The following is a 23,459-nucleotide window of genomic DNA, read 5'->3' as shown; positions in this document are numbered from 1 at the left end:
TTTCACTAGTGAGACAAAACTTTTCATTTTTTTCTCCCCATCTTAAAAACACACACACACACACACGTGTCCACAAAATCTCCCCATCAGCAACCTTATCTGAATCTTCAAATGCACTAAACTTAACCTGCAGCAGGATACATTTATACTTGGCTAAGGAGTTTTTAATCAGATTTTAAAAAAATCCAAGAGGGTTATGGTGTCAGTCTTTGAAAATCACTAAGACAGAATGACTACTCCTTTGTCTAGACCAGGTTAGGTACAACAATAGCTCTTAGAAGGCAGAGGCTGACCTTCAAGGGCTCCCCCCAGCCCCGGGTTCTGTGGCACACACCCAGCGGTGACTCTCCTTGAGTGCCCTTTCTTACATAGAGTGTGAGGCATTTGTCACTCGGGAATGTGCCTTCCTAGGGCAGGCCTGAAGGCAGGAAGCATGGGGGGGTGGGGCATCCTTGCTGGGGAAACACGGGACTGCTGAGTCTAGGGGCCTCCTTGTGTGAGAGCTCTTACAAACCTCCCCTACCCCGTTACCCATGTCCATCCCTGCCCTAAGAAAGGCACAAAGGAAGTTTGCTTTCCTCTTAGGTGCCACTTATTGCTGTGATAACCACCACACACCAGTATCAGCTCCTCCTCCTCCTCCCCCTCCCATCCCTCCTCCACCAGGGCCACAAATCACACATTGTATACCCAAATATACATGTTCTGAGTTTGCTATCCACAGCGTTTGGGGTTCTCATTTAGCTGGTGGACGGGAAAAAAAAATCACTCAAGCTTCTGAATAAGAGTCTGTTGCCAATGTGTACATTCAAAGCCCAGAGACAAAGGAGGTGAGATTTACCAGTTGCCCAAACCTTCACTGCAGCCTCATTCCTATTAGCAAGGTTATTTTGGCTGGAGAGGGGACTGTGGGTTGAGGGAGGTTGGAGATTCTATTTCTGGAGGATTATGTGCCTATTTGTTTTAGGTGAATTTGGCCCTGAGGCTTCCCTACCCTCAATCCTTCCTCGTTCTACAGAATGGGCTGGGCTGGGCTTGAAGGCGCTAATTAATCTCTTCCTGACTAAATCCTGGAGCTCAGCCTCACAGCTCTGACTCCAAGGACCTGTGGCCAGCCTGTCACTGCCCGTTCCTCGCTTCCCCTGACTGCTTTTATTTCCCAGGATTTCAGGGTAGGATGGTACAGCTGACCAGCTTAGTGGCCACCCTTGGGATTGTTCCCAACCTCTCAGCAACCCAGGCAGTGCTGCTTGGCATTTTTGTCTCCCTCTCCCCACTCCTGCTTTCGCACATTTACCAAATGCCACTTCTGCTGCTAAAGATGGAGGTCATGAGGGTTCAGGTCGGCTTGAGAAGCAGCTCAGCCCAGCTGCAATCTACCCGCTACCCAGTGACCTCCCGGGTGAGTGAGGGCAGGCTCAGGCTGGAAGGCGGTTAATCATGCAGGATGCAGGCATGGCTAGATGCCTGGCCCAGGGCTTTGGGGAAGAAATACTGCAATCACACTTGCTCAGCAGCTGCTTCCCTTCTGAAGAGCTGAGGCTCCTGTAGTTTTCAGTGATCAAAGTGAAATCTGATGGTAGAGGCTACCTGTGTTCAGAGATGAGCTGCCCCAAAGTGCATGCCCCTATAGGCTTGCAGGAAGCTCCCGAGGAATCCACTCTGCCCAGAGAGAGGGGAGCTCCTGCCTGTACCCTCCAGGGCACTACCCCGTCTCTTTACTCTCATCCCTGTCTCCAGTTTGGATGATCCTGAAGGAACCACTTTGAAAGGGGAATGGTAATTCTGCCTGCCTGTGTCTGGCATTTGCATAGTTACAGAGGAAGCAGTTTTTTTTCAGGGTGTGAATGTGTAATGTTCCTCAGTGCTGGTCAGTTGGGAATGGATCATGGTGCCAGGAAACCACAGCCAGCTCAGCCCGAGGCCTTGGCGTAGCTGAGCGAAGCAGCTGAGGATGGTTGAAAATGCTATTAGCAGGCAGCCTTTGTCCAAGTGAAAAAATATACAGTGATTAAGAACTGAGCTGCAGAAGGTACATTCCAGAGACACCAAAGCTTTGCATACCAACAAAGTGCTTTTCACCTTTGAGACATTTGGCAAAGTGTAATCCAATAGAATTTGGGATCCTTCAATTTCATGGACCATGGGCTCAGTGCTGGGTTCACTAACACCCACACATTCAATTCCCACCCTCCACTCTGATTAATCATTTCGGCTCTGTGGCCATCTTGATGGCTAGGAGCCTGGAAGAAGGTGGTCATGGAATCCTTTGTTTCTGAAAGGAAACACACAAAAGGAATGGCCCCCTTTTGTGCAGTGAGAAAAATCAACATGCTGCTTGACATGCTGTGGCTCTGTGCATTGCACTTCCACATATTAATCAACAAAGCATGCACTATCTGGGTTACCAAGAGCTTTTGCCACTTACTTACCTGGGAGACTGATGCTAAACTCTTTCATCAGCTGAGAGGAGGGCTGTGGCTCAGAGAGTAGCCCTGGGGGTCAGATTGGGGCATACTGGGGGACAGCAGAGCCAAGTACTAGCGGCTCAGGGAGGATCTTTTTCAGTGCTAAGAGAGTAAAGACATCTGAGCTTCTTTTGCTGATCTGCTCAGATGAACTAAGACCAAAGTTACAGATCTTAAGTCTGCCAAATCAAAATCCAGGCTATTATGGGAGAAAGAAATCAACCACAGTTGCCCCTGGGGGAGAAGGATGAAACTGATTGGAAAGGGACATGAAGGAGCCTTCTAGGGTGATGGGGTATATGTTACACGGGTGCATACACTTGTCAAATTCATTGAGCCATGTACTTCAGGTCTGTTCATTTTACCGTGCATAATTATATCTCAAAAGAAAAAAAATTAGGAAAAAAAAAGTCCCAGCTATTACATCTATGCCTTGGAATTTCCCACTCCTTACCCTTCTTCAGTTGCTGGGCACATCCCTGGGTTTGGAGAAATTCAATGCTTCCCCCTCCAGTACAGGAGGAACCTGGATTCCTCTGTTGGGGAATTCGAACTTGCAATAGAACTAATGTGGAACACTATTTCTAGCCTCCATTGATGCAAATGGATCCCTTTGGTGTGACACACAGGCATTTTTCATCCCTGCTCATGAAAAATGGTGTTTTGTTGAATACAGCTCACCAAGCAACCTTAGCAGGCAAGAAGTGGAGGCCCCAGAGGTGAGTCATGCTCTCAAGGAGCCTGAAGGTCTCCTTTGAAAAGATGGTGCTCAAGTTCATAAAGGATGTATATGTGTGGAATTAGAGGCCTGGGGTGGGGTTGGGGGAGACTTGCTGAGGATAAGGGTCAGGAGCCCAAGAGACAGGTGGAAAGGTAGGGGATCCTGGCTTGGGTTCAGCAGGATGGGAGAAGCCAAAGGCCTGCCTCACTTCATCGGGTGACTCCTGGAAGGTTGTTGCCCCTGGTGCTCCTTCTTCACTGAGCAAAGCAAAAGAAATGATTTTAAAAGGGAATGCAAAGAATTCCGTGGCATCTTCTTCCTCAATGATGTCTAAAACTGGGGAGAGTGCTGTCTGAGATGTCTGAGAAATGCTGGCAGGGGATGGTGGGAAAACCCACACTTAACCTAGAATAATTTCAAAACACTTTTTAAATTCTCTATTTCTTATCATCCTCTATTCAACTCTGTGAAACAAGGTGGGGCATATGAAATGGAAAAACTGGGCTATGGAACCTGTTATGGTTCCTCCACAACAGAGGTAGGTCAGAGCAGCATGGGAAGGAAGAGAGGCCATTCCTGTCTTTCTCACCCTTCTGCAGTGAGGAGGGGCAGGAGCCTGTGGCTGACCCATTCCTGGGGTCCGTGTTACTTGTAGGGCCTTGGCAAGCTTCCTCATCTCTCTCAGGGGCTTAAGGGCATTTATATGGTTTTAAAATATTTTTTTATTTGACCCTTTTTAAATAGGAAGCTATATCACAAACATAAAACAATACCCCAATTTTTTTTAAAAAGGTCAAGGGATAGATGAAAAGTGAATTAATCAAAAAAGAGATGTTCACTGATTAAAGAATTAATAAATGGTATTCATGAATACTTAAAACTGAACCTGTTTAAAAAATAAGAAATTTAATCAAAATAAACATAATGGATTTTTTTTCTTGCAACAGCACCCCCCCACCCCCACCTTCTCATGTACAGTGGTATAAACACTCAGGCTCTGCCTGGTAAACAGTGGGGATGGAGGAGGTACCCAGCAGTCACGTCTTCTGAAATCAATTTCCACAGAATGTCACTGGGACCACTAGTAGGCTCAGACACCTTACTGTATCCTGTATTGGTGATAGGGTTTGGCTCTGGGTCCAAACCCAAATCTCACCTTGAATTGTAATCCCTATAATCCCCATGTGTTGAGAGCGGGAACTAGTGGGAGGTGATTGGATCATGGGGGTGGTTTCCCCCATGCTGTTCTCGTGATAGGGAGTGAGTTCTCATGAGATCCGATGGTTTTGTAAGTGTTAATACACACTCGCTCTCTCTTGCCTGCTGCCAAGTAAGACTGCTTCCCTTTCCACCATGATTGTAAGTTTCCTGAGGCTTCCCCAGCCATGTGGAACTGTGAGTCGATTAAACCTCTTTTCATTAGAAATTACCCAGTCTCCGGTATTTCTTTATAGCAATGTGAAAATGGACTAATATAATTGGCAACTACCAGTGCTTTAAAATATTTTAAAGTTTTTGAATTTACAAAAGAAGAGTTGCCAGTTCTCCTATCTGGATTAAATGTAAAAGGACCCACCTATCCCCTGATCTCCCATGGGCCTATTTGATAGAATGGCATGGGTAGCTCATGGACCCTCTCTCCTCAAGTGCCTTGCTCTTCAAATCACCCAGGCCTTGACAGTGGCATGGTGGGAATGGTCCCCCACTAGGAACACAGGTAGCTGTGAGGACAGTTACTAACAGCCACCTGCTGATGGACCATTGAGCAACTACTGTGTGTCAAGCATGCGAGGCATTTTACAAGCACCTGCACTTATGTTCACAACATGCTTGCCAGTAGGCATTTCTATAAACTCCACTAAACAAACAAGGAAACAGACTCAGAGTTTGAGTAACTTGCCTGGGAGTGCATGGCTAGTCAGTGGCAAAGCTGAGTTGGTCAGCCTTCACGACCCATGCCCCTCTTACTTTGCACGTGGCTGTCACTCTCAAGGAAGGAGGCAGATGGAAACACTCAGGGATGAAGGAGTCCCCTGTGCCCACCCGTACTGGGCAACCTCTCTGGGCAATGTTTCTCAACTTCCCTGAGAAAAGAACTTTAAGTTCTTGAGCACGCTTGAACTTATCTCAGGCAGGTGCTACGCTGCGAAGGGGCTTCCCCTCATCCCATTTGGAAATCCTGAGAGAAAGGAGGTGCCATCTGCTGGCTGACAAGCCTGGCAAAAGGGGCTTTTGGTTACTGTACTGAGCTGGGGTGCAGGTCACCATGGCTTCGTGCATGTAGATTTCAGGTGGTAGCTGCTGGACAGGCTGGGTGAAGCCACCATTCTGTTTGTGGCCCTGTGTTACTGATGCTGATGCCTCTAGGAACACACATGGCAAATGCCCCAGGGAGGACAGAAGCAGGTGTGATGTTTCCCTTTCTAAGGTGGGGCAGGCAGGGTGGCCTTACTCTAATAAAAATCAACCCCACTTTAAATCATTCTAGGCCAAGTGCCTAATTCGGGGTGCCCAGCCAGGTGGGGGAAGCCCTCCCTGCTGGTGTTCCTGGCACCTCTGACCCTGGCGTCACCATGCTCATCACTTACTTCTGCCTGTCAGTTTTGCTGAGTGATGGGGGACCTTTCTCCACGGCCCCCCAGCTGTGCAGGGACAAATCTGGAGCTGGGCAGGGATGGTGGGAGAGACAAGGACTCAGCAGCTGAGCCCTATATGAGTGGCAGAATGCCAGGCCCAGACTCCCCGGTCTCGCGTCCAAGTTGTGCATCTCCATTTTCCCTGCTACTCTGCCTCCCTGTGTGGTGGAAATGCCCCCTTTTCACACCAGCTCTCTCTTTTCTCCCTCCTCTCATCTGACGGAACAACCCTGTTGCTCTCTCTCCTCTCAGCTTGCAGGAAATTCTTGGTGGCTTCAGGAGTGGAATGAGGGCGGCATTCTGCCTGTAAGGCCTCTCGGTGGCATGCCTTCCTCTGACCCACTTAATGCCCGCCTGTTCCTCCTCTCCTCCTCCTTCCCAGATGGACTCTGGCATCTAAGCTCTGGTTCACTCCAAATTAGGCAAAGACCAAAAGGCTCTAGGAAGCAGGGACATGGCTGTGTTGCTATTGGCAACAAGTTGATGCTACTTTTTTCCCACTAGGAAATTCAAGTAACTCTTGACTATGACTACGGGAGACAGTGAAGCTGGAATTTAGCTACTTGATATTGTGGACAAAGCGGCAAGAGAAGGTTATTTGGTTGGCAGTATGTGATTCTCCTGAGGACCTATGAGGACTCTGACTCCATCCTCCTAAGGACACTTATCTCTTGCAAATGTGTTCACCCAAAACACGTACATTTCTTAAGGTCCTTGGTTTAGCCAGCTGAAAAGGCGGAGCCTAGAATTGCTGACCTCTGGTCCTCCCACAAAAGCATAACAATTCAGTGAATGTCCACGTCCATTTGGATGCATATGCAAAGAGGGCCGGCTCATTTCTTTCTTCCCCACTATCAGGAATGCAATTTAGCAGGCACTTATCAGACATGCATTCCTAACCTGAAGAAGTACGGCAGGGAACAGACTAAGCAGCGTTTTCAGGAGATACCTGGACAGAAACTTAGGTCACTGGAATTCTTAGCTACAGAGAACCTTATTTCCCTACAGGCTCTTCACGTGCTGCTGAGATGCTTTTGGTCCCCACGGGACAGGGGATGGGTGGTTTCCCAGCTTTCTTCTCCCCTGATGGTGTAGTGTATAGAAATGTGAGATTGCTATGTTTCCTGCAGGATTTGGCCCAGGGCCCACAGAGGAAGAGTTATAGAAGTTTTCACCAGGAAATGAAGCCTAAGGATGCTGCTATTGGATTTAGAAGCATCTTCAAAGGTAGTGGGTGTTCCCTGTTCTGCTAGGGAATGGGAACTAGGAGAAGAGAGTTACTGGGTCAATACCTAAGGATGTTATCTGCACACTGCCTCTGGGACAAGGGACTCATCTCAGCATCATTTCTGGACCCCTCAGCTCCTTGTTTCTTAGGAGAGAAAAACTACCGGTACAAAAAATGGGCAGAAAAAACAGAGACACCAAGAAATGGGTGCTGCTGACTGTCCCTGGAACCAGGGCATGAGAACGGGAATAGTGGGCAGAGACGATGCCATGGACAAACAGATCATCTCTTTTGGATTTTGGAACACCTTCTGTGCAGAAGGATCCCACAGATTAGAGAGCGTGCGAACGCCGGGATCACTCACCCACTGCTGGAAGGAAGCCACCTCGGGGGTGAAATGCAGCGGCCATTCTGACTCTGCGCCAGCAGCACTAGGCAATTGTGTTTTTAGGAAGGGAAGTGAAGAATAACTTATCCAGCTGAAACTGTGAAGACCTGTGGCTTTAGAGGAGCCCCTGCCCAGACACACACACAGCTGCAGAGGGCATGCAATCCATGCAACAGAGATACTTGCAGGTTTGCAGCTTATGGTTATATGCACACCATACACTGAACACAGAGGCGAACATCAGGCAGGCGGCACATGCACCTGTGTATACACCTGTGCACATGTGCACACACCTGTGCATGCGTTCACGTGCATGTTTAGACCACAGGCACTTACAGAAGCATCTCATGCAAAGTGCATAGGCAATCGCTTGTTTGGCTGTAGAATTTTATATCAGCTCCTAAGATGCCACTCTGACAAATACTGCAAACTTAAAGCATTCACCTTAAAATACATATATAAAAATGGAATTCTCCCCCATGAAAAAGTCATTTATTGACCTCATTGGAAATAACTTCTCCACTTCTGTTTCTGTCGGTACTACAGGCAGTAGGAGTGAGTGCCCACCCCAGGGGTCCGGTTTATCAAGGAATTTCAAAGCATCGCCTGCCACGTGCTTCTGACTCCTCCACTACCTCGCTTTGGAATAAGTGGTTAAAAAAGAGAAACCTCTGTTTATCGGACTGATGGAGCAACTGGACTTGTTGAGGTTGCATTGCTCAGGGTGGCTCCAGGCAAGCAGACAGCTGAGAGGTGAGTGAGTATTTCTGTCATGTGGAGCGGCTACATTTGGAGGAGTGGATTTAATCTTCTTATCTTGGGTAGACCCATTCCTTATCTGTGTCTGGTAGCAGGAGGCACCTTCGGGTCCTTCACCTCAGTAGGGGGCCAAATGCCAGATCCCCACAACACGTGCACCATTTGCCTGGTGGCCCTCCCCACCTCCCAGCACCTTACAGGCTGACAAGCCCCCCAGTTCCCACAGCTTCCCGGGAAGTGCTTAGGGGCCCCAGGAAATCGACGGTAGAACAGAAGCTGGCCTGCTGGGCATCACAGTCCCTTCATTTCCAGGAAATGCAGAAAAACTAACTCTCTGAGTTGACTTTAAAAACAAGCCAACAATAATAGCTGCCATTTATTGAGTAGTTATCGTGAGCTGATCTCTGTAATACATGCACTTTGCGCAGACTGTCATATAGGAGATAGCCACGTACCCACCCTCAACCACAAAATATATATAATGATGCCTATCTTGCAGAATATTGCTGGAAATTAAATAAGGTAATAAGCGCAGAGCTAAGTATGAGCTGCAAATAATATCATAATGATGAAACTAATTCTAAAAGCTACACCTGTTAGCACACTGTGTGCAGTGCGTGTGCTTAAGGACATTATGCATTTTATTCCTACTTAATTATTTACTCTTATCTCCCTTTTATGGATGGGGAAACTGAGGCTTAGAGAAGCTGTGCAATTCAAACAACTAAGTGATGGAGCTGAAGTAGAACCAAAGTCCATCCCAGGCAAAGCCAGCATGACACAGTACAACACTGTGAGTATGAGCTCCCAATAAATGGCAGCTCTTGTGATCACATCCTCATTTAATGCCAACATCTACCCTGTGCAGTGGGCTTTGTTGTACCCATCGGACATGCAAGTGACTTGCCCAGGGTCATACAATATCAGGTGGAGAAAAAGGGATTCAGCTGGGGTTGCCTGTCTTGAACTTAGCTTACTTCTCTGCATTTTGGTGGGTACTAAAGGGACGTTGTTCTCAAGGGGTCACACAAGCAGGTCACCTTCAGTAGTGGATGGGAATGCAGTTGGGGGAAATGTCCCTGCCACGTTTTTGACATTTAACTCCAGGTGGTTGGTGCTGCCCAGTCACAGTCCAGCTCCTTGCTCTTTTGAGACACAGGTAGTGAGGTAACTGGCTACCTGCAGGGTAAAAGGCAGTCTGGTTGGTACGGGACTGTCAGCCACGAGCAGCCAATCAGGGACCTCTCAGAAACACAGTCCTGCTGGAGCAAGATGTACTTCACTATGCGGGCATCTGTGTAGTCCCCAGGGAATACAGAAATGAGGGGAACCTGGATGAACCTGCTGAAGGGTGGGTCACGGGGCTCACACACACAACCCACACTCCTTGATGGTCCTTCTCATGATAACTATTCAAGAAAGCTATGAGTCGGGCACGGTGGCTCACACCTGTAACTCCAGCACTTTGGGAGGCCGAGGTGTGCAGATCACTTGAGGCCAGGAGTTCAAGACCAGCCTGGCTGACATGGTGAAACTCCGTCTCTACTAAGAGTACAAAAATTAGCTGAGTGTGGTGGTGCAGGCCTGTAATCCCAACTACTCAGGAGGCTGAGGCAGGAGAATCGCTTAAACCTGGGAGGTGGAGGTTGCAGTGAGCTGAGATTGTGCCACTGCACTCCAGCCTAGGCAACAGAGCGAGGTTCTGTCTCAAAACAAAACAAAACAAAAAACACCCCACCAAAAACCAAACCAAAACAAGAAGAAGAAGAAGAAAGCAAGCAAGCTATGATTAAAGACTAGCCAAGAATGAGATGTGAAGCTGAATGATTACCAAGGAAACCTCCATCAGGTGTAAAGCCACCGGATCGTGATGACTCACAAAGGCTAGTGATTGACTCCTTTAATTATTTAGAATTATGGATGCCTCAGAACCTTCTAGTATTAACCAGGACAGAGCACGTATCAGAATTCCCCCACCACTTTTGCTGCAGATTACAAGGTTGGGTTGAGTGTTGTCTTGGATGCTCCATCTCCATTTCCCAGTGTAATGTGCTATGATGTCAAGGCCAGGCTTTCGGTCCTTGCTTGACAGTCTGTCTTTTCCTATTAGGCACGGGGGCTCAGATGTACTTGGTGAAAACAAAAAAGGCCAGGGGCATGGTGTGGAATGGTTCTCCAGCCCTGTCACTAAGTACAGGTGCCCTCTGCCTCCCTGCCCTCCCTCCCCCCCACCTCTTATACCTAGGCACCAACTGCACCTGATAGAGTTTTAATGCAATGTCTGAGAGAACATAGTAGCAATCAACCCTGACTGGGCTTTCTTTAGCTGTAAAAAGTGTCTTATTAAAACTTTGCTGACTTTACCGGGATCGCCATGTTTAATGAGAGGCCTCAAAGAATTTGAAAGCAAAAGATGAAGAGAGGAAAAAAGTCACAAGCTGTAATCACCATAATTACACAATCCCACGATGAGTTGAAAGCAGCCCTGGTGAAGCCCAAGAGAGGAGGGAGTGTCATCGGCAATCGGGGTGGTTCTTAGGACAGCTGGAAAGAATGTGACATGGGAACCCTTCCCTTTCCCTGAGCTGGGCTGAGGACAAGTTCCCCTGGTAGGGCCCTAGAGGAGGGAAGCCAGGGTGGGGGCACAGTTTCTCCTCAGTCCGAGGCCTCTGGGGGTGTGCCCTGCTCCTGGCCAGGCTGAGGTGGGGTTTTTTGTGGGGTGGGGATGGAGTTTTGCTCTGTCGCCCAGGCTGGAGTGAGGTGGTACAAGCTTGGCTCACTGCAACCTCTGCCTCCCTTGTTCTAGTGATTCTCCTGCCTCAGCCTCCTGAGTAGCTAGGATTATAGGCATGTGCCACCACACCCGGCTCATTTTTGTATTTTTAATAGAGATAGGGTTTCACCACGTTGGCCAGGCTGGTCTCGAACGCCTGACCTCAGGTGATCTGCCTGTCTCGGCCTCCCAAAGTGCTGGGATTACAGATGTGAGCCACCATGCCCAGCCGGCTGAGGTGTTTTTGATATTAGCTCATTTACCTGGAATCTGGAACTGGCATTGGGTAAAAGGCAAGTGACTTTATGATCCTTTTTGCTTTCAACAAAACACCCTTTCCGGATGGGAACTATGACAGGATGAGCTTTCTTCAACCTCGGGCCAGGACGCCCCACACACATGGCCACCCTGGCTGTGCTGGGACTCACTGCACGATGGTTGCCAATGCCCTGTGCCAGTGGGCACCTGTGTCCTCCACTCGCTGACCTCCTTTCAGACATTCGGGGGAGAGAGCCCTGTTGCCCAGAGCTCAGCTGCTGTGGCAGCAAATGACCAAAAAAAAAAAAAAAAAGAAACAGAAAAAAAGGCAAGGATGACATGTGAAGGGCAGTAATTCCACTTCCTGACGGTTTCCCTTGCTTTGAGTGTGTCATCTTGTGGCTTTTTCTCCCTCAAGGCAGAGTCTAGTCTTGAGTCTTTCGGATCCCTCTCCTCCAATCTCAGCAAACTCCCTCCTTAGAATTCATTCTCCTTTTCCAGGACTTATTTATAAACCACAGAATGAAATGCAGTCAGATCCATTTAACAAGCATTTGGGGCAGCATAGAATTCCAGATGCAAAATATCATGGGATCCGGTGTAGAAACCTATTCTGCACTATCCTTGGCCGTTCAGCTTCTAAACGGCTAGACACGGAGCTCGTTGCCCTTTGAGGGGACATAGTCCATTGTTGGAATATTTTGTTATTGTTAGAATATTTTTAGTATCTTCTATCTATCTTCTAGCCATTTGTTCTAGCCTTGCTCTCTGGAGCAACCTGGAAGTGTCCACTCTTGAAAACAAATGCAAAGAGCTCACGGTGGCCGTCAAGTCTGCTGGGGGGCTAGACATTTTTACTCCAGCCTCTTCCGACGTGGCTTCCAGGGTCACTTTCTCTCTCTAGCTCTTCTCTCTGAATTGTCTCTAGATGTTAAAGTTCCTGATAGCGTGGGGGCTTAGAACCAAGACTTAATATTGCTTAGAGCAACAAAAAGCAATGGAATACTTTTCCTTTCCCACTTTTGTTATATAGCCTAAAGTTGCCCTTTGGAAAGCAGCTGCATTCTGCATTTGCTTACACTAAGCTTATCGTCAATTACAACCCAAGAACTTTTTTTTTTTTTTTTAAACTTGATTTTTAGGAAAGGCTACAAATGCCATCCTGTAGTTGGGAAACCGAATTAAAAACACACACACAAATATGATCTGGTAAAATGCTATCTGTCTGTTTTTGACCCATCATCCCAGCTGCAGGAAATGCTTTCCAAATAAATATAATTCCATTATCTACCAAATGAGCCACACTTTGGAGGTCTGGATCTTTGAATGTGGTTGGAATGTTTGTCTCTTCATCCAAGTCATCAAAAAGGATATTGGATGGGCCATGGCTGAACCCTTGTGGCCCACTCAGAGACTGCCTTTCCAGCGGACATAGACGGATTAATACACCCTCTCACCTGCCATGAAGATGCTGAATATACTCACTTCACCTACATAGGGGCAAACAGGGAAGTGGAGGTGAGCAGGGGGAGGGAGGCAGGAATGGACATTGCTTTCACCCTTATTGTGCTGCTAACAGGCCACATATGAGTATTTTCTGGAGTGGGAAATGTATTTTTTAAGGTTACCCTTCTAACAAACAGCCACACCGCCATAGGGGGTGTGGAGAGAATCTGCCAAATATTACACCAAAGAGGCCCATTCCCATTTGTGGCCATGGTGCTGTTGCTCAGGCTGATAGGATGTGGCCATGATTAGGGGGCATGGAAGAACCGCTGCCCTGTGGGCCCTGCCACTGCTGGGGTGGCTCCATGCTTCCAACTCCGTCTCACCTTCCCACCCATTGGGAAGCCACTAAGCAAACACTCAAGGGTCTTTCTCTCATCCATCTTTGGGCAAACATGACAAAACTAAAAATCCCAGTGCTCTGAGTCCTTCTAAGCACCCCTCCCTGCCCCCAGCAGTGTCCCATTTAGCCACACTGCAGGAGGGCAACATCTTACAGGCTATTCCTACCTATGGACAGGTATCCTGGCCTCCTTCCAAAATGTCATGCTTTCCTAACTCAACTCAAACCAGGGACACTCATTTGCTATTTTAAAAAGGGGAATCATCCCCTGTTGTTTCCACCAGGAGCTCATTTTTGGGGGACTTCCATGGGTGGGGGGGAGGTCTTACTTCTTAGCCTTTGAGGTCCTCAGACTTGAAGCTCTCTGATTTCTCTTTGAACTTTCCAGTCTAGACCACAGGCAGAGTTGGGTCTCCTCTCCTTGACCTTGCCATTGGCAGTGCTGTCGCCTTGCCAGACTCCTGCCATTGGATACTCTTTCTCTGGCCCCTTCTGCTGCAGTGCTGCTGCTCCCCAGACAGGACTGAGGCAGGCTCTGTCCTAGGCAGAGGCGGGCATCCTGTCTTCTGAGTGGTCGGCCTTCCCGCTGTTTATCCTGTGGGGGGGCCCTGCACTCCCCTTCACTCTCTGCCTTCTTACCAGGCAGGTGGGAGCCCACACTGTTCCCATGTGGCTGCACGAGGATGGCACTGGGGTCTGACTGCACGAGTGACAAGCATGCTGAGACCCCACAACCCCATCAGCCGCTTGTAAAGTGAGAGCACCTTTCCTGAGAGTGGGTGGGAGGAAGGCACCATCATGGCGAAGGCCTGCAGGTCACCTCCCGAAATAGATCCCTGCTTGGCATACACACACTTTGCCCCCAGCCTGCCTTGCTAGAGACTGGCAGGGTACGCGATTTGGATCTGAATCAGTGGCTGTAAACACACAGCTGTGTCTTTCTGCCTCAGAGGATTTGATTTTCACTGACTGCTTGGCACATTGGGGTCTGGGGAAGGCAGGAGAGGGCCTGGGCGGGGGTCGAGGGAGGGCGGGCCAGGGAAAGCCAGGAGCAGCTGCCCCCACCGGGCCCTGATTGCCCCACGTGTCCAGAAGGTGAGTCACCAGTGGGGTTTTTCTCCGAGTGGGCACACCGTGGGGAGGGCATTTTGGCTGCTTTTGGTGGACAGGTTGAACCATCAGCGGGAACAGCTGGGGGTTCCTCCTTCCAAGGGAAACGTCAGGGTCTAGGGCCCAGTGTCTCAAAAATGACAACCAACTTCTGGCCTTTTTTGATAAAAGTCTCGAGACTCCTGTCAACCCCGTGAGGAGCCACTTTGTCACTGTCTTCTCTGCACCCACCAGCCATACTGAGTCTATTGTTTTACATTTTGTAGTTTATAAAAAATAGACTTTTATATTTTCATTTTCCAGCTACAAAACTATAACAGTAAATATGCTTTTCCTAATTTCACACAGAGCCAAGATAAAAAGCGAAGCACAGAGGAGTTGTAACCTGGTCTTAACCACGGACTTCACCACTGATTGTAAACAGGATAACACTGTCTCTCATACTCTTATTTCCCATCGCTAAAAGAGGACAGTGACAAGCTGGCCCAGGGTTCCCTAGGGAACCAGAAAGCCTGGTAGCAGGTGAGCAGCAGGGTGTGCTGAGATTCCCAAGTGCTCACATTTCATTCCTTCATATACCCATAGGGCCCCTGGGACCCCACAGTGCATGCAGTGATGCGGCAACACCGACCCTGGTGTCTACCTTTCTGCCCAGCTGACCCCACCTGACACACACACAGCTGGGCATCCAGACCGGAAGGGTGGAGACTGCAGAACTGGCAAGCTGAAGGGTGTAGGGAACTCACCCTGTTCTCTGTGAGTCCTCCCTGACCCTCCGGCGCCTCACCGTCGCCGGTGAACCCTGACCAGCTGAGCAGGGCCTGTGGTGTAGGTGTGGGGAGCCCGGGGCACTCAGTTCTCCTGCCAGTGCATGTCCAGGCTTTGTAAATACACCCAACTCAAGTCTATCCACGGTTTATTTCCCAGCCTCACAGGCTGGCAGGCACTTCTGAATCAGGTAACTAACTGGGCAAGAAGACAGCTCCTCTCCCATTCTAACGAATGAGTCATATAACTCAGAAATCTCGGGACAGAGGGAAACACAGACCTGCATAACACCCCTAGCTGGAAGGGACCATTGAGACGACCTAGTCCAAGTCATTTCAGAGGAGAAAACCAGGGCTCAGAGAGGGCTAGTGATTTGCTTGAGGTCACATAGGTAGCAAGCTGAGGCTGGAAGCAGGAGCCAGTCTGGAGGAGGGCTGCTGAGGTGTCTCAGAGTCCCAGGACATGCACTTGCTACTCCAGAGAGGCAGGTTTCCGTGCTTTCCTTCCCAAACACTTTGATGGAGGTCTCCCTCCAGCTCCAGCCAGGGCCAGGGTTTCACTGCAGCTGTTCTCAGCGCGCTGAGATGGGAGAGGCTGGCACTAATGTTTGTGACCCAGTGGTCCCAAAGGAGTCCAAGGACCGTTTGCAATAAAAACTAACCCTTTGGAAAGATTTTTAGCCAATTGGCCCTTGCCAGAGGCACGAAAAGATCATTTCAACTGAGGTCAAAGCCCTCTGGGGACTCTGCTGAGTCTAGGTATTTGGGAACTCATTCCACTAGGGTGCAAAGACTGTTCCCCATGAAACCTTGAGGAGGAGGGGAAAACAATACCGCCTTCCTGGGGGCAGGAGCTGCTCCTGCCGGTTGGCTGACTGCCCTGGTTGTCTGCCTGCTCCCTCCCCTGTGGAGAGCCTCAGCCCTCCACTTCCGGTCAGCACCTGGGCCTGGAGCTGGGAGTTTCTCTCTGCAGAGCTGCCTGGAGAGGGGTGAGTGAGCTGTTGACTTCTTGGCTCTCATTAGCTCTTCCTTGGCTTTTGGCAGGGGAAGGAACAGGGGGAGGGAAGCAGGGGGTGAGGGAGGCTGAGTGGCAGCTGGCTCCCAGAGCTTCCCGCTCCCCATCTGACTTGCCTGCTGCATTCCTTGGCAGGCAGGCCAGGAAAGCCTGTCGCAGAGATGCCACCCATCACATGCCAAGCCTTCTGCAGCTTCCGGCCCTTCCTGCCGCAATTCCAAGGAGCACCTTGGCAAAGCTAAACTTCGATGCTCTCTTAGGAGGTGGATGAACGCCTGGTCCTCCTCTCCCTTCTCCTCTGTGGCCTCCAGTGCTTGCTCTGGCACCAGCAACCCCGTTTTCTATCTATCTTTGGAGCCCAAGGCTGGAGCTGATGAAGCTCTCAAGAGGGCAGGTAAGGTTTCAACTGAGTGTCCGAAGGTACCCAGGGAGGCTGACATCAGCCTCACTCGGGGCTGCCATTTTCTCCTAACTTCAGTGCTATCACCCTCTGTGGCTTTTTCTGTAGAACTGAACAGAGGAGCAAAGGACTTTCTCCAGCTTCTCCTCCCTAGGTTGGAGCTCTCACCAGATGGCTTCAGCCAGTATCTCAACAAAGGAGCTGCTGCTGTGGCTTGGCCCCGTTTCCTCTTGCCCCCTCTCCCTCCCATGCATGTTCCTGGTCCTCTATGTCAGAGCCAGGCCCTCTGTGGTGAGGGCCCCACCCCACTGTGATAGACTCTGTGGAAGCTGAAGCAACAAGCACACTTAAGAGAGAGCAGGGGGCCGGGTGTGGTGGCTCACGCCTGTAATCCCAGCACTTTGGGAGGCCGAGGCAGAGGCAGGTGGATCACTTGGGGTCGGGAGTTTGAGACCAGCCTGGCCAATATGGTGAAACCCCGTCTCTCCTAAAAGTACAAAAATTAGCCAGGTGTGGTGGTGCGTGCCTGTAATCCCAGCTACTCGGGAGGCTGAGGCAGGAGAATCGCTTGAACCTAGGAGGCAGAGGTTGCAGTGAGCCAAGATTGCGCCACTGCACTCCAGCCTGGGAGAGTGAGACTCTGTCTCAAGAAGCAGTGGGAGGGTTAGCGTTTCAGCTCTGGCCACCTTCATGCTCCTATTGTCCTCTGTCAACTGCAAAATCAGGAAGACAGCAGAGAGTGGCAGGCTGGTCATCACCAAGCAACAGGAAAGAGTCTTCAGTGAGAGAAGGCACCTCCTCTCCCTGGTCAGTAACGCCTGAGACTTCCCACCAAAGAATCTGAAGAACAGCTGGAAGGTGAAGCAAAGGCAACCCACAGTGACTAGCCAGATTTCTCCTACTGTGGTTTTCATATGTTACAGCCACTGTGAAAGGAAGCTTCCCCATGAGCAGGATTAGGCAGAGACAGGCTCCAAATCACATGACCTGAGGCCATGTATTGGGGGCCCTGGAGAAGCTGCTATGTGTTACAGCTCTTTCTGAAACAAACAGGCTCCTCGGACAAGGGCGGTCATGTACAGTGGTGTGGGTTATTCACTGCACAAAGGCAGCTGAGGATCAACAGGGGCTGAAACCCAGCCTGTGTTTTGCCTGGCCAGCTGGGCATCTGTGAGGCTGGGCCCACCAGAGGGAGTCTTGTTTTCCATTTTGGATGAACGTGCATTGTAGGCTAGTTGCACCCTGTCGTGGACTTCAGTCATGTTTAGTTCAGAACCTGGGCCTTATCAAACAAGCAGGGTTTGTGATTTCAGTCTGCAAAATGACAGGATGCTTGGCACAGCGTCCCCGGACATTTGCTTTGTGTATCCAAGTCCTGAGTGACCTGGAATGAAGCTTGGATTGGAAAGAGAAGCTCATACAGCACTTCCTCTATTGACTGGGGAGTGCCAGGCTCCTTCGACACCCAAACTAACATGGCCCTAAAAGCTTCCATGAACCATATTAAATGTCTCCTTAGGATCTCATGGAAAAGGGGGCATATGTGATCTTAACAGATAATCCCTCTATGTCGTGGTACGACATAAGACTTGGAAAGAACAATTTGTTTTTTCCAAGTGTTTCTCTTCTACCAAGAAAAGAAAGGACATTGGCATGTTCTGGGGAGAAATTCTGAATTCAGATTCAGTCTTGACAAGCCTCCAGCTGAATGAGTCATCCAATCACCTGGATCAACTTCATTTTTTTTTGCCATCAATTAATTCTAAATGGTAATTGGCCTCACGTCTTTGGTCCGTGAGCTGCCCAGCTTCACTCCCCTATTTCCATTATTAGCCCCATGACATGGGTCATGTTCTTACACATCTTTCCCAGCAACACGGGAATGCTACTGAGCTGGCCCTTCATTTAGTTTTATAGCTTGCAGTATATAGCAGATAAAACATTCACGTAGATCTTCTCTTAGAGAAATCAAATACTTTAGGCATATGATAGTCAGAGAATGGCTATCAAATTGCAAGGCATATTGGTTGGTCAGTTAGTTCTGTTTGATGAGACCACTGGGCTGTTGAGACCAGATTCCTGGGTTCCAACCTTAAGTAATCTGAGAGCCAACATATGGGTCATATCCCCAAACTTAGGGGGTATGGTGCCACCCCAAGAGCAGGAGGAGCATGGATAGATGGCAATCCATCTCCACCACTGGAACCCCAAATTCTGAATGCATCACCTATTAGAGTTTCTTGTTCATAAAAGAAAAGAACAGCAGGGAATTTAAGTTTGGGCCTTTTATCCATACCCTCAGGAGCTTAGGATACTTTTCTCCTTCAGCTCGCTCTGAAACTCTCTCTGGAAGCTCTCCCATGTGTGCACTTCAGACACTTAGGGGTGTCTTGGTGCTTTCTTGTTCCAAATACTTTGCTAACAGACCTTGGAGAATCCCCAAGCCAACACCAAGCCAACACCACTTCTGGGATGAAGGGAAATCAATAAACGCTCCTCACAGAGCTTCGGTGAGACCACTCTTGCCTGCCTTGATACTCACTCACTTCTCTTGAAAAACAGCCTGAAGATGTCTGGACGTTTTGTCCAACTACCAGGCTTCCTCTCTTGCACCCGCGGCTTGCACAGTCACCCCTGAAGAGCTTCCGGGGTCTGTCAAGGCTCTGCTTACAGTTTGCACCGGAGAGTCACAGGCACCCTTGGCTTGTCAGCAAAATCCCTAGCCATCCTCTACCCGCACAGTAGCCACGCCTCAAAAGAGACAGAGAGAGATGGGATCCCACTACCTTCTCTCAGGCCATCATGGAGCGAAGGAAGTCCCAGAAGCCTTGACTCTGACAGCCTGTGGCAGCTTCTTGGTGTGCGGAGCCCCATGGCCATGGCAAGCCAGCCATGAAGATAGACGAGGCGCCCGCAGGCCTTGTGTTCTGCACATTCTGATTTCTCATGAGGAAAGGCCACAGAGAGGGAAGACGGAGGAAGGGAAGGGATGGATACCGATGTTTAATTAATTGCCACCTACTAGAGTTATTTGAGGTTTACATGTAGCAAATTCAAGATAACGTTTAAATGCACTTAAAATGCATCTAGCTATGACAGGTAAATGACTAGGCTGCTTTCAACCCAGGATCCTTAGACTTTTTCTTAAAAGGATGAAATACATATACCAGTCACACAGTAGTCAGGTTTTACAAGGATTTTCCTCTTCAACAGAGGTGGAACAAAGGCAAGTCAGTATCAATGGGCTGCCACCCTTCGGGAAGGGAATGTGGCCAGTTCCCTGCATGGGACCCCCGCTCCCTGGTTCCCTCTGGTTTGATGTTCATGGTACAGGATGGGGCCCATGATTGAGCGGGATTGAGTATTTCTTGTGCACTGAGCTCAATGTTCAAATCTTGGGGTGACCAGCATGGAAAGAGGAGATTGGCCTGTGTTGTTCTACAAACCATGGTAGAGAGTCTCAGCCATGCACCCCAGGGAAGAGCCACGGACTCCCCACTCCCACCTGTTGCCACGGCTGACTTTATGTGCCACTGTGGAGAGCTCTACCACTCTCTAGCCGGGGCGTACCATGAACCTGTAGGAATCTGAAGCCTATCTTTACCCAGCCTGTTAGAATCAAGGCCTGAGGAGGCCGGTGGGACCTTGCCCCCGGGGAGTACCCAAGACACCGCAGGGATTCAGCTACTTCCCTCCTCTCCCTATCACACTGTGCACATGAGGCTGATGGGGGCTGGAAGGGACTCATGCAGAGGCAACTAACACACACACCAGCTAGGCCACATCGCCAGGACCCATGCAGTACGGCCGCTTTCTGCACACAGCAAAAGCCGCCTACACAGCAACATTAGCTCGCGACCCACACCGGCGTGACTGCCAGGGTTCACAGAGGGAAATTTTGGCTTTTTTTTTTTTTTTTTTCCGATGAGCTATGATTCTGAGCCAATTTATTTCACGGTATAGTTCGATGGCTTCTCCCTGGGCTGCTGCAGAAGATGCACAAACCGCACAGCCCTGAGGGCAGCAGGGTCCCTCCTCCTCAAAGCCCTGAATAGACGATCAAATGCCCAGGCCTGAGGCTGGGCGATCAAGGGTGCACCTTCTGCAGAGGGAGCCGCTTGCTCTTTTTGCATTTTCATCCTTAGAAGAGAAGCTGCAGACACTCGCAAAAGAAAAGGGCTGAGTCGAGGGAGAAAGCACTGGACTCCCTCCCACCCCAAAGGAAACAACAACGAAAGGGGGGGAAAAAAAAGAAGAAAAAACCAAAACCAAAAGAAAAGCTGAGGGAAGAAAACCGACTGAACTTACCACACTGCGAGTGAACTTTTCTAGGGAAGTTCTACGACCTTGCTCACTTTCTGGCTTTAGGAAAAAAAAAAAAAAAAGGGTAGGGAGAAAAATACAGAAAAAAAAAATCTTCAGCTTATACATGGTTCCCAAACAGCAGCAGCTGCAGCTAAAGAATAACAAAAACCAAAGCAAAATGGGGCGAAAATAGGAAAAGAGAAGTAGCCAGAGCTGTTGGAAGAGTCAATGGGAGAGACAGAAGACAGAAGACATAAGCCCACGAGAAATGGTGCTGCCTCCTTGGAGCAGGGAGCAGAGAGGGGGCTTTGCTTCTCCAGGGGCTATGAACTGTGCTTGCGGGGCTTGGATCAGAACCATCACGACTTTGCACAGGACCACAGTCGGTGGGTTTGAGCAGCTTGCTTGCTGCTTTCAACCTGCCGTGCCCACAGGCAAGAGTCCTGGTGGTTGTAGCCCTGGGGCCCCCAAGTCCTGACACAGAACAGACTGGCTCTGAGAGCCAGCGGGGTGTGGGAGGGATGTCAGGAAGTGGCTGCCGGGAAAGTGAAGTTATCTACTCATCCGTGAGTCTGCCTTTGGACTGTTTTCTCTCTCGAGATTCCCCTGCCCAGAGGCAGCCAGAAAGTTTGCTAACTTCAGTGACTTCCTAGTGACCCTCGTTCTGTGTCCTTAGAGCAAGGAGGGTCTACTCATAGACTTTGCCATGGACAAAGGGTCTTGGGTCTCAGAAGACAATAACACGGGGATTGTGTGTTTTCTCAGTATCCAAAAGGTGACATAACACCTGCCAAGATGTACGTACGACAGGCTAGAGGAAGCTCAGAAACCATTGTGGGGAACTCTTAGCTGGGGTTACCAGAACAGGAGCGAGGAGAGGCAAAGTCCTTGAATGTCCTTCCAGGCCTAGCCTCCCTCTACTACAGGAGGAAGAGAGGTGTGGGGTGCTCCTGACTTTCCTTTCACCCCATATTTCCTACCTGCAGGGGTTCCGGGAGAGTAGAATGACTGCTCAAATACCTGCTAGTGTATCCTGGATCCCGTTCCAGGGTCCTGAGCCCGAGGCCGAGAAGTTCAGAGAGTGCACACACTCACATAGACACAAACACACACCCAGAAAGTAACTGAAATGAGGGAGCTAAAGAGGCAGCCTGGTGTCTATGGGTCTGCGGACTGTGCTGAAAGCAGAAGGGACAGGCCAAAGGCAGCTGCCTGTGTGGATGAAGTTGGGGGTCTTCCTTGGCAGCCAGGACACTTGTCAGCTCAGCTGGCTGCCAGAAAACAGATATGAGGTTGCAGAAGGAAAATACAACACAAACGACATAACACCACAGAGTTGGGCTGGCCTTTCTTCTTGTACTAGGAAGTGAAGGACTCATGCTTGGCCCCGGGTACCATACCAAGTCTCTATTCTGCGGATGGCAGGACTCAGCTTGAACCCTGTGGCCAGCCTGGGTGGCATACATTTGGCTCAAGTCAGGCCAGTCCTGGGCCCTGCAGCTGGCATTGTCGGCCTGTTATTCTTATCCTCTGGCTCACAGAGGGTGGCCACTGGTCTGGCTCACTTGGCTCCTCTGCCTTGCACTGGCCATTGAGCTTCCCTGGAAAACCATCATCACTGGTACTGAAGTTTCCTAGAGTAGCCCTCAGGACTCAGCTCACCTACCCCCTGAAAACCTGGTTCTTCAGTGCGACTATCATTTATTTGGAAAATATTAGAAAAGAGGCTGAATTAGGGATGAAGGATCAGAAGCCTGTGCCTCAAGACTCCATCCAGGTCAGTTCTCAGCAGAAAAGTGAAGCTGATTCATATTCCCTCTCTCCGCTGGAGGTTGTGAATCTCACATACCTTTTATGACCTGGATACGGTGAACCCGTCCCTGAAATCAGAAGAATACTCTAGGCCTACCTGAAAGTGCTGAGTTACAAATCAGATCCATACCTGGAGACTCTCAGGAAGAAATAGAAGGAGAAAGCAGGTTTTGTCACTGTTTTGGGAAACAACTCCTTGGCATTGAGATGTTGTTGGTATCTGCAAGGGCTTTCTGTCTCAAGAACATCCCTTACTTCGGGAGCTGGGAGGATAATTCTAAGGAACTTTTCCCAGGCAGGTTGCCAGTTCCTTCCTTACTCAAATGACCTCCTCTGAGAGGTTTTCTCCTTGGAAGGGAGGATCTGCAGCCACAGGGGTCTCAGCCTGGTTTGGGGTGCATTTTTCCTTTGTGTTCAAACCCACAAGGAGAATGAATGGCCTCTAGCTTCTCTTCTTCTAGGTGTGTAGACAGGCCCAGATTGGTGAAACTACCAGAGCCTTAGAAAGTCACCAAATTGTGATCAAGTCAGGGGTCTTGAGCCACAGAAAATAAGAAGAACTTACTTTGACCTTCATCCATGAGATCTGGGCTGGAGTTATCAAAAGTTCCTATAATTTTTCTTTCCTCTAGTTCTTAGAAAAAATGGGCATTAGAGCCATGCATGAGGGTGTCGGCCTCCTCCAAAGGAGCCCCTCCATTGGCATCCTCCAGCAGGGGAATCGACAGGAGGCCAGGCTCCACACTGCCCATCACAGTAGCCACACCTGTGGGGAGGGATGCAGGAAACCCAGAGAGCTGCTGACAATTGGGATACCCCAGAAGTCCTCTTTCCTTTCTCAGACTCTATGGCCTCTTTCCAGGGCTACACAAGGGCAGGAGAGCAGGGTATAAATGCTCTCTGGGACTCTGGAGTTGTGTGGTCCCAACCAGATACGCAGACAGGATCCTAGCACATGAGAGTGACAGCA

At 49.5% G+C, this 23,459-nt stretch overlaps 1 protein-coding gene across 6 annotated transcripts in view; it reads right to left on the bottom strand.

Annotated features, from left to right (window-relative positions):
- Positions 1 to 23,459, bottom strand: part of RGS6 (regulator of G protein signaling 6) — a 641,289-nt gene that overhangs the window by 3,073 nt on the left and 614,757 nt on the right. The window contains exons 17-18 of one of the 6 annotated variants that reach the window (XM_054529659.2): positions 20,681 to 20,734; positions 7,418 to 7,484 (exon numbers count right to left, since the gene is read on the bottom strand). In XM_054529659.2, the coding sequence (XP_054385634.2) occupies positions 7,418 to 7,484; positions 20,681 to 20,734 (121 nt within the window). 6 annotated transcript variants of the gene reach the window in all.

The sequence above is a fragment of the Pongo abelii genome, chromosome 15, assembly GCF_028885655.2.
Source record: "Pongo abelii isolate AG06213 chromosome 15, NHGRI_mPonAbe1-v2.0_pri, whole genome shotgun sequence".
Taxonomy (NCBI): domain Eukaryota; kingdom Metazoa; phylum Chordata; class Mammalia; order Primates; family Hominidae; genus Pongo; species Pongo abelii.
This window is presented reverse-complemented; position numbering and strand designations above follow the sequence as displayed.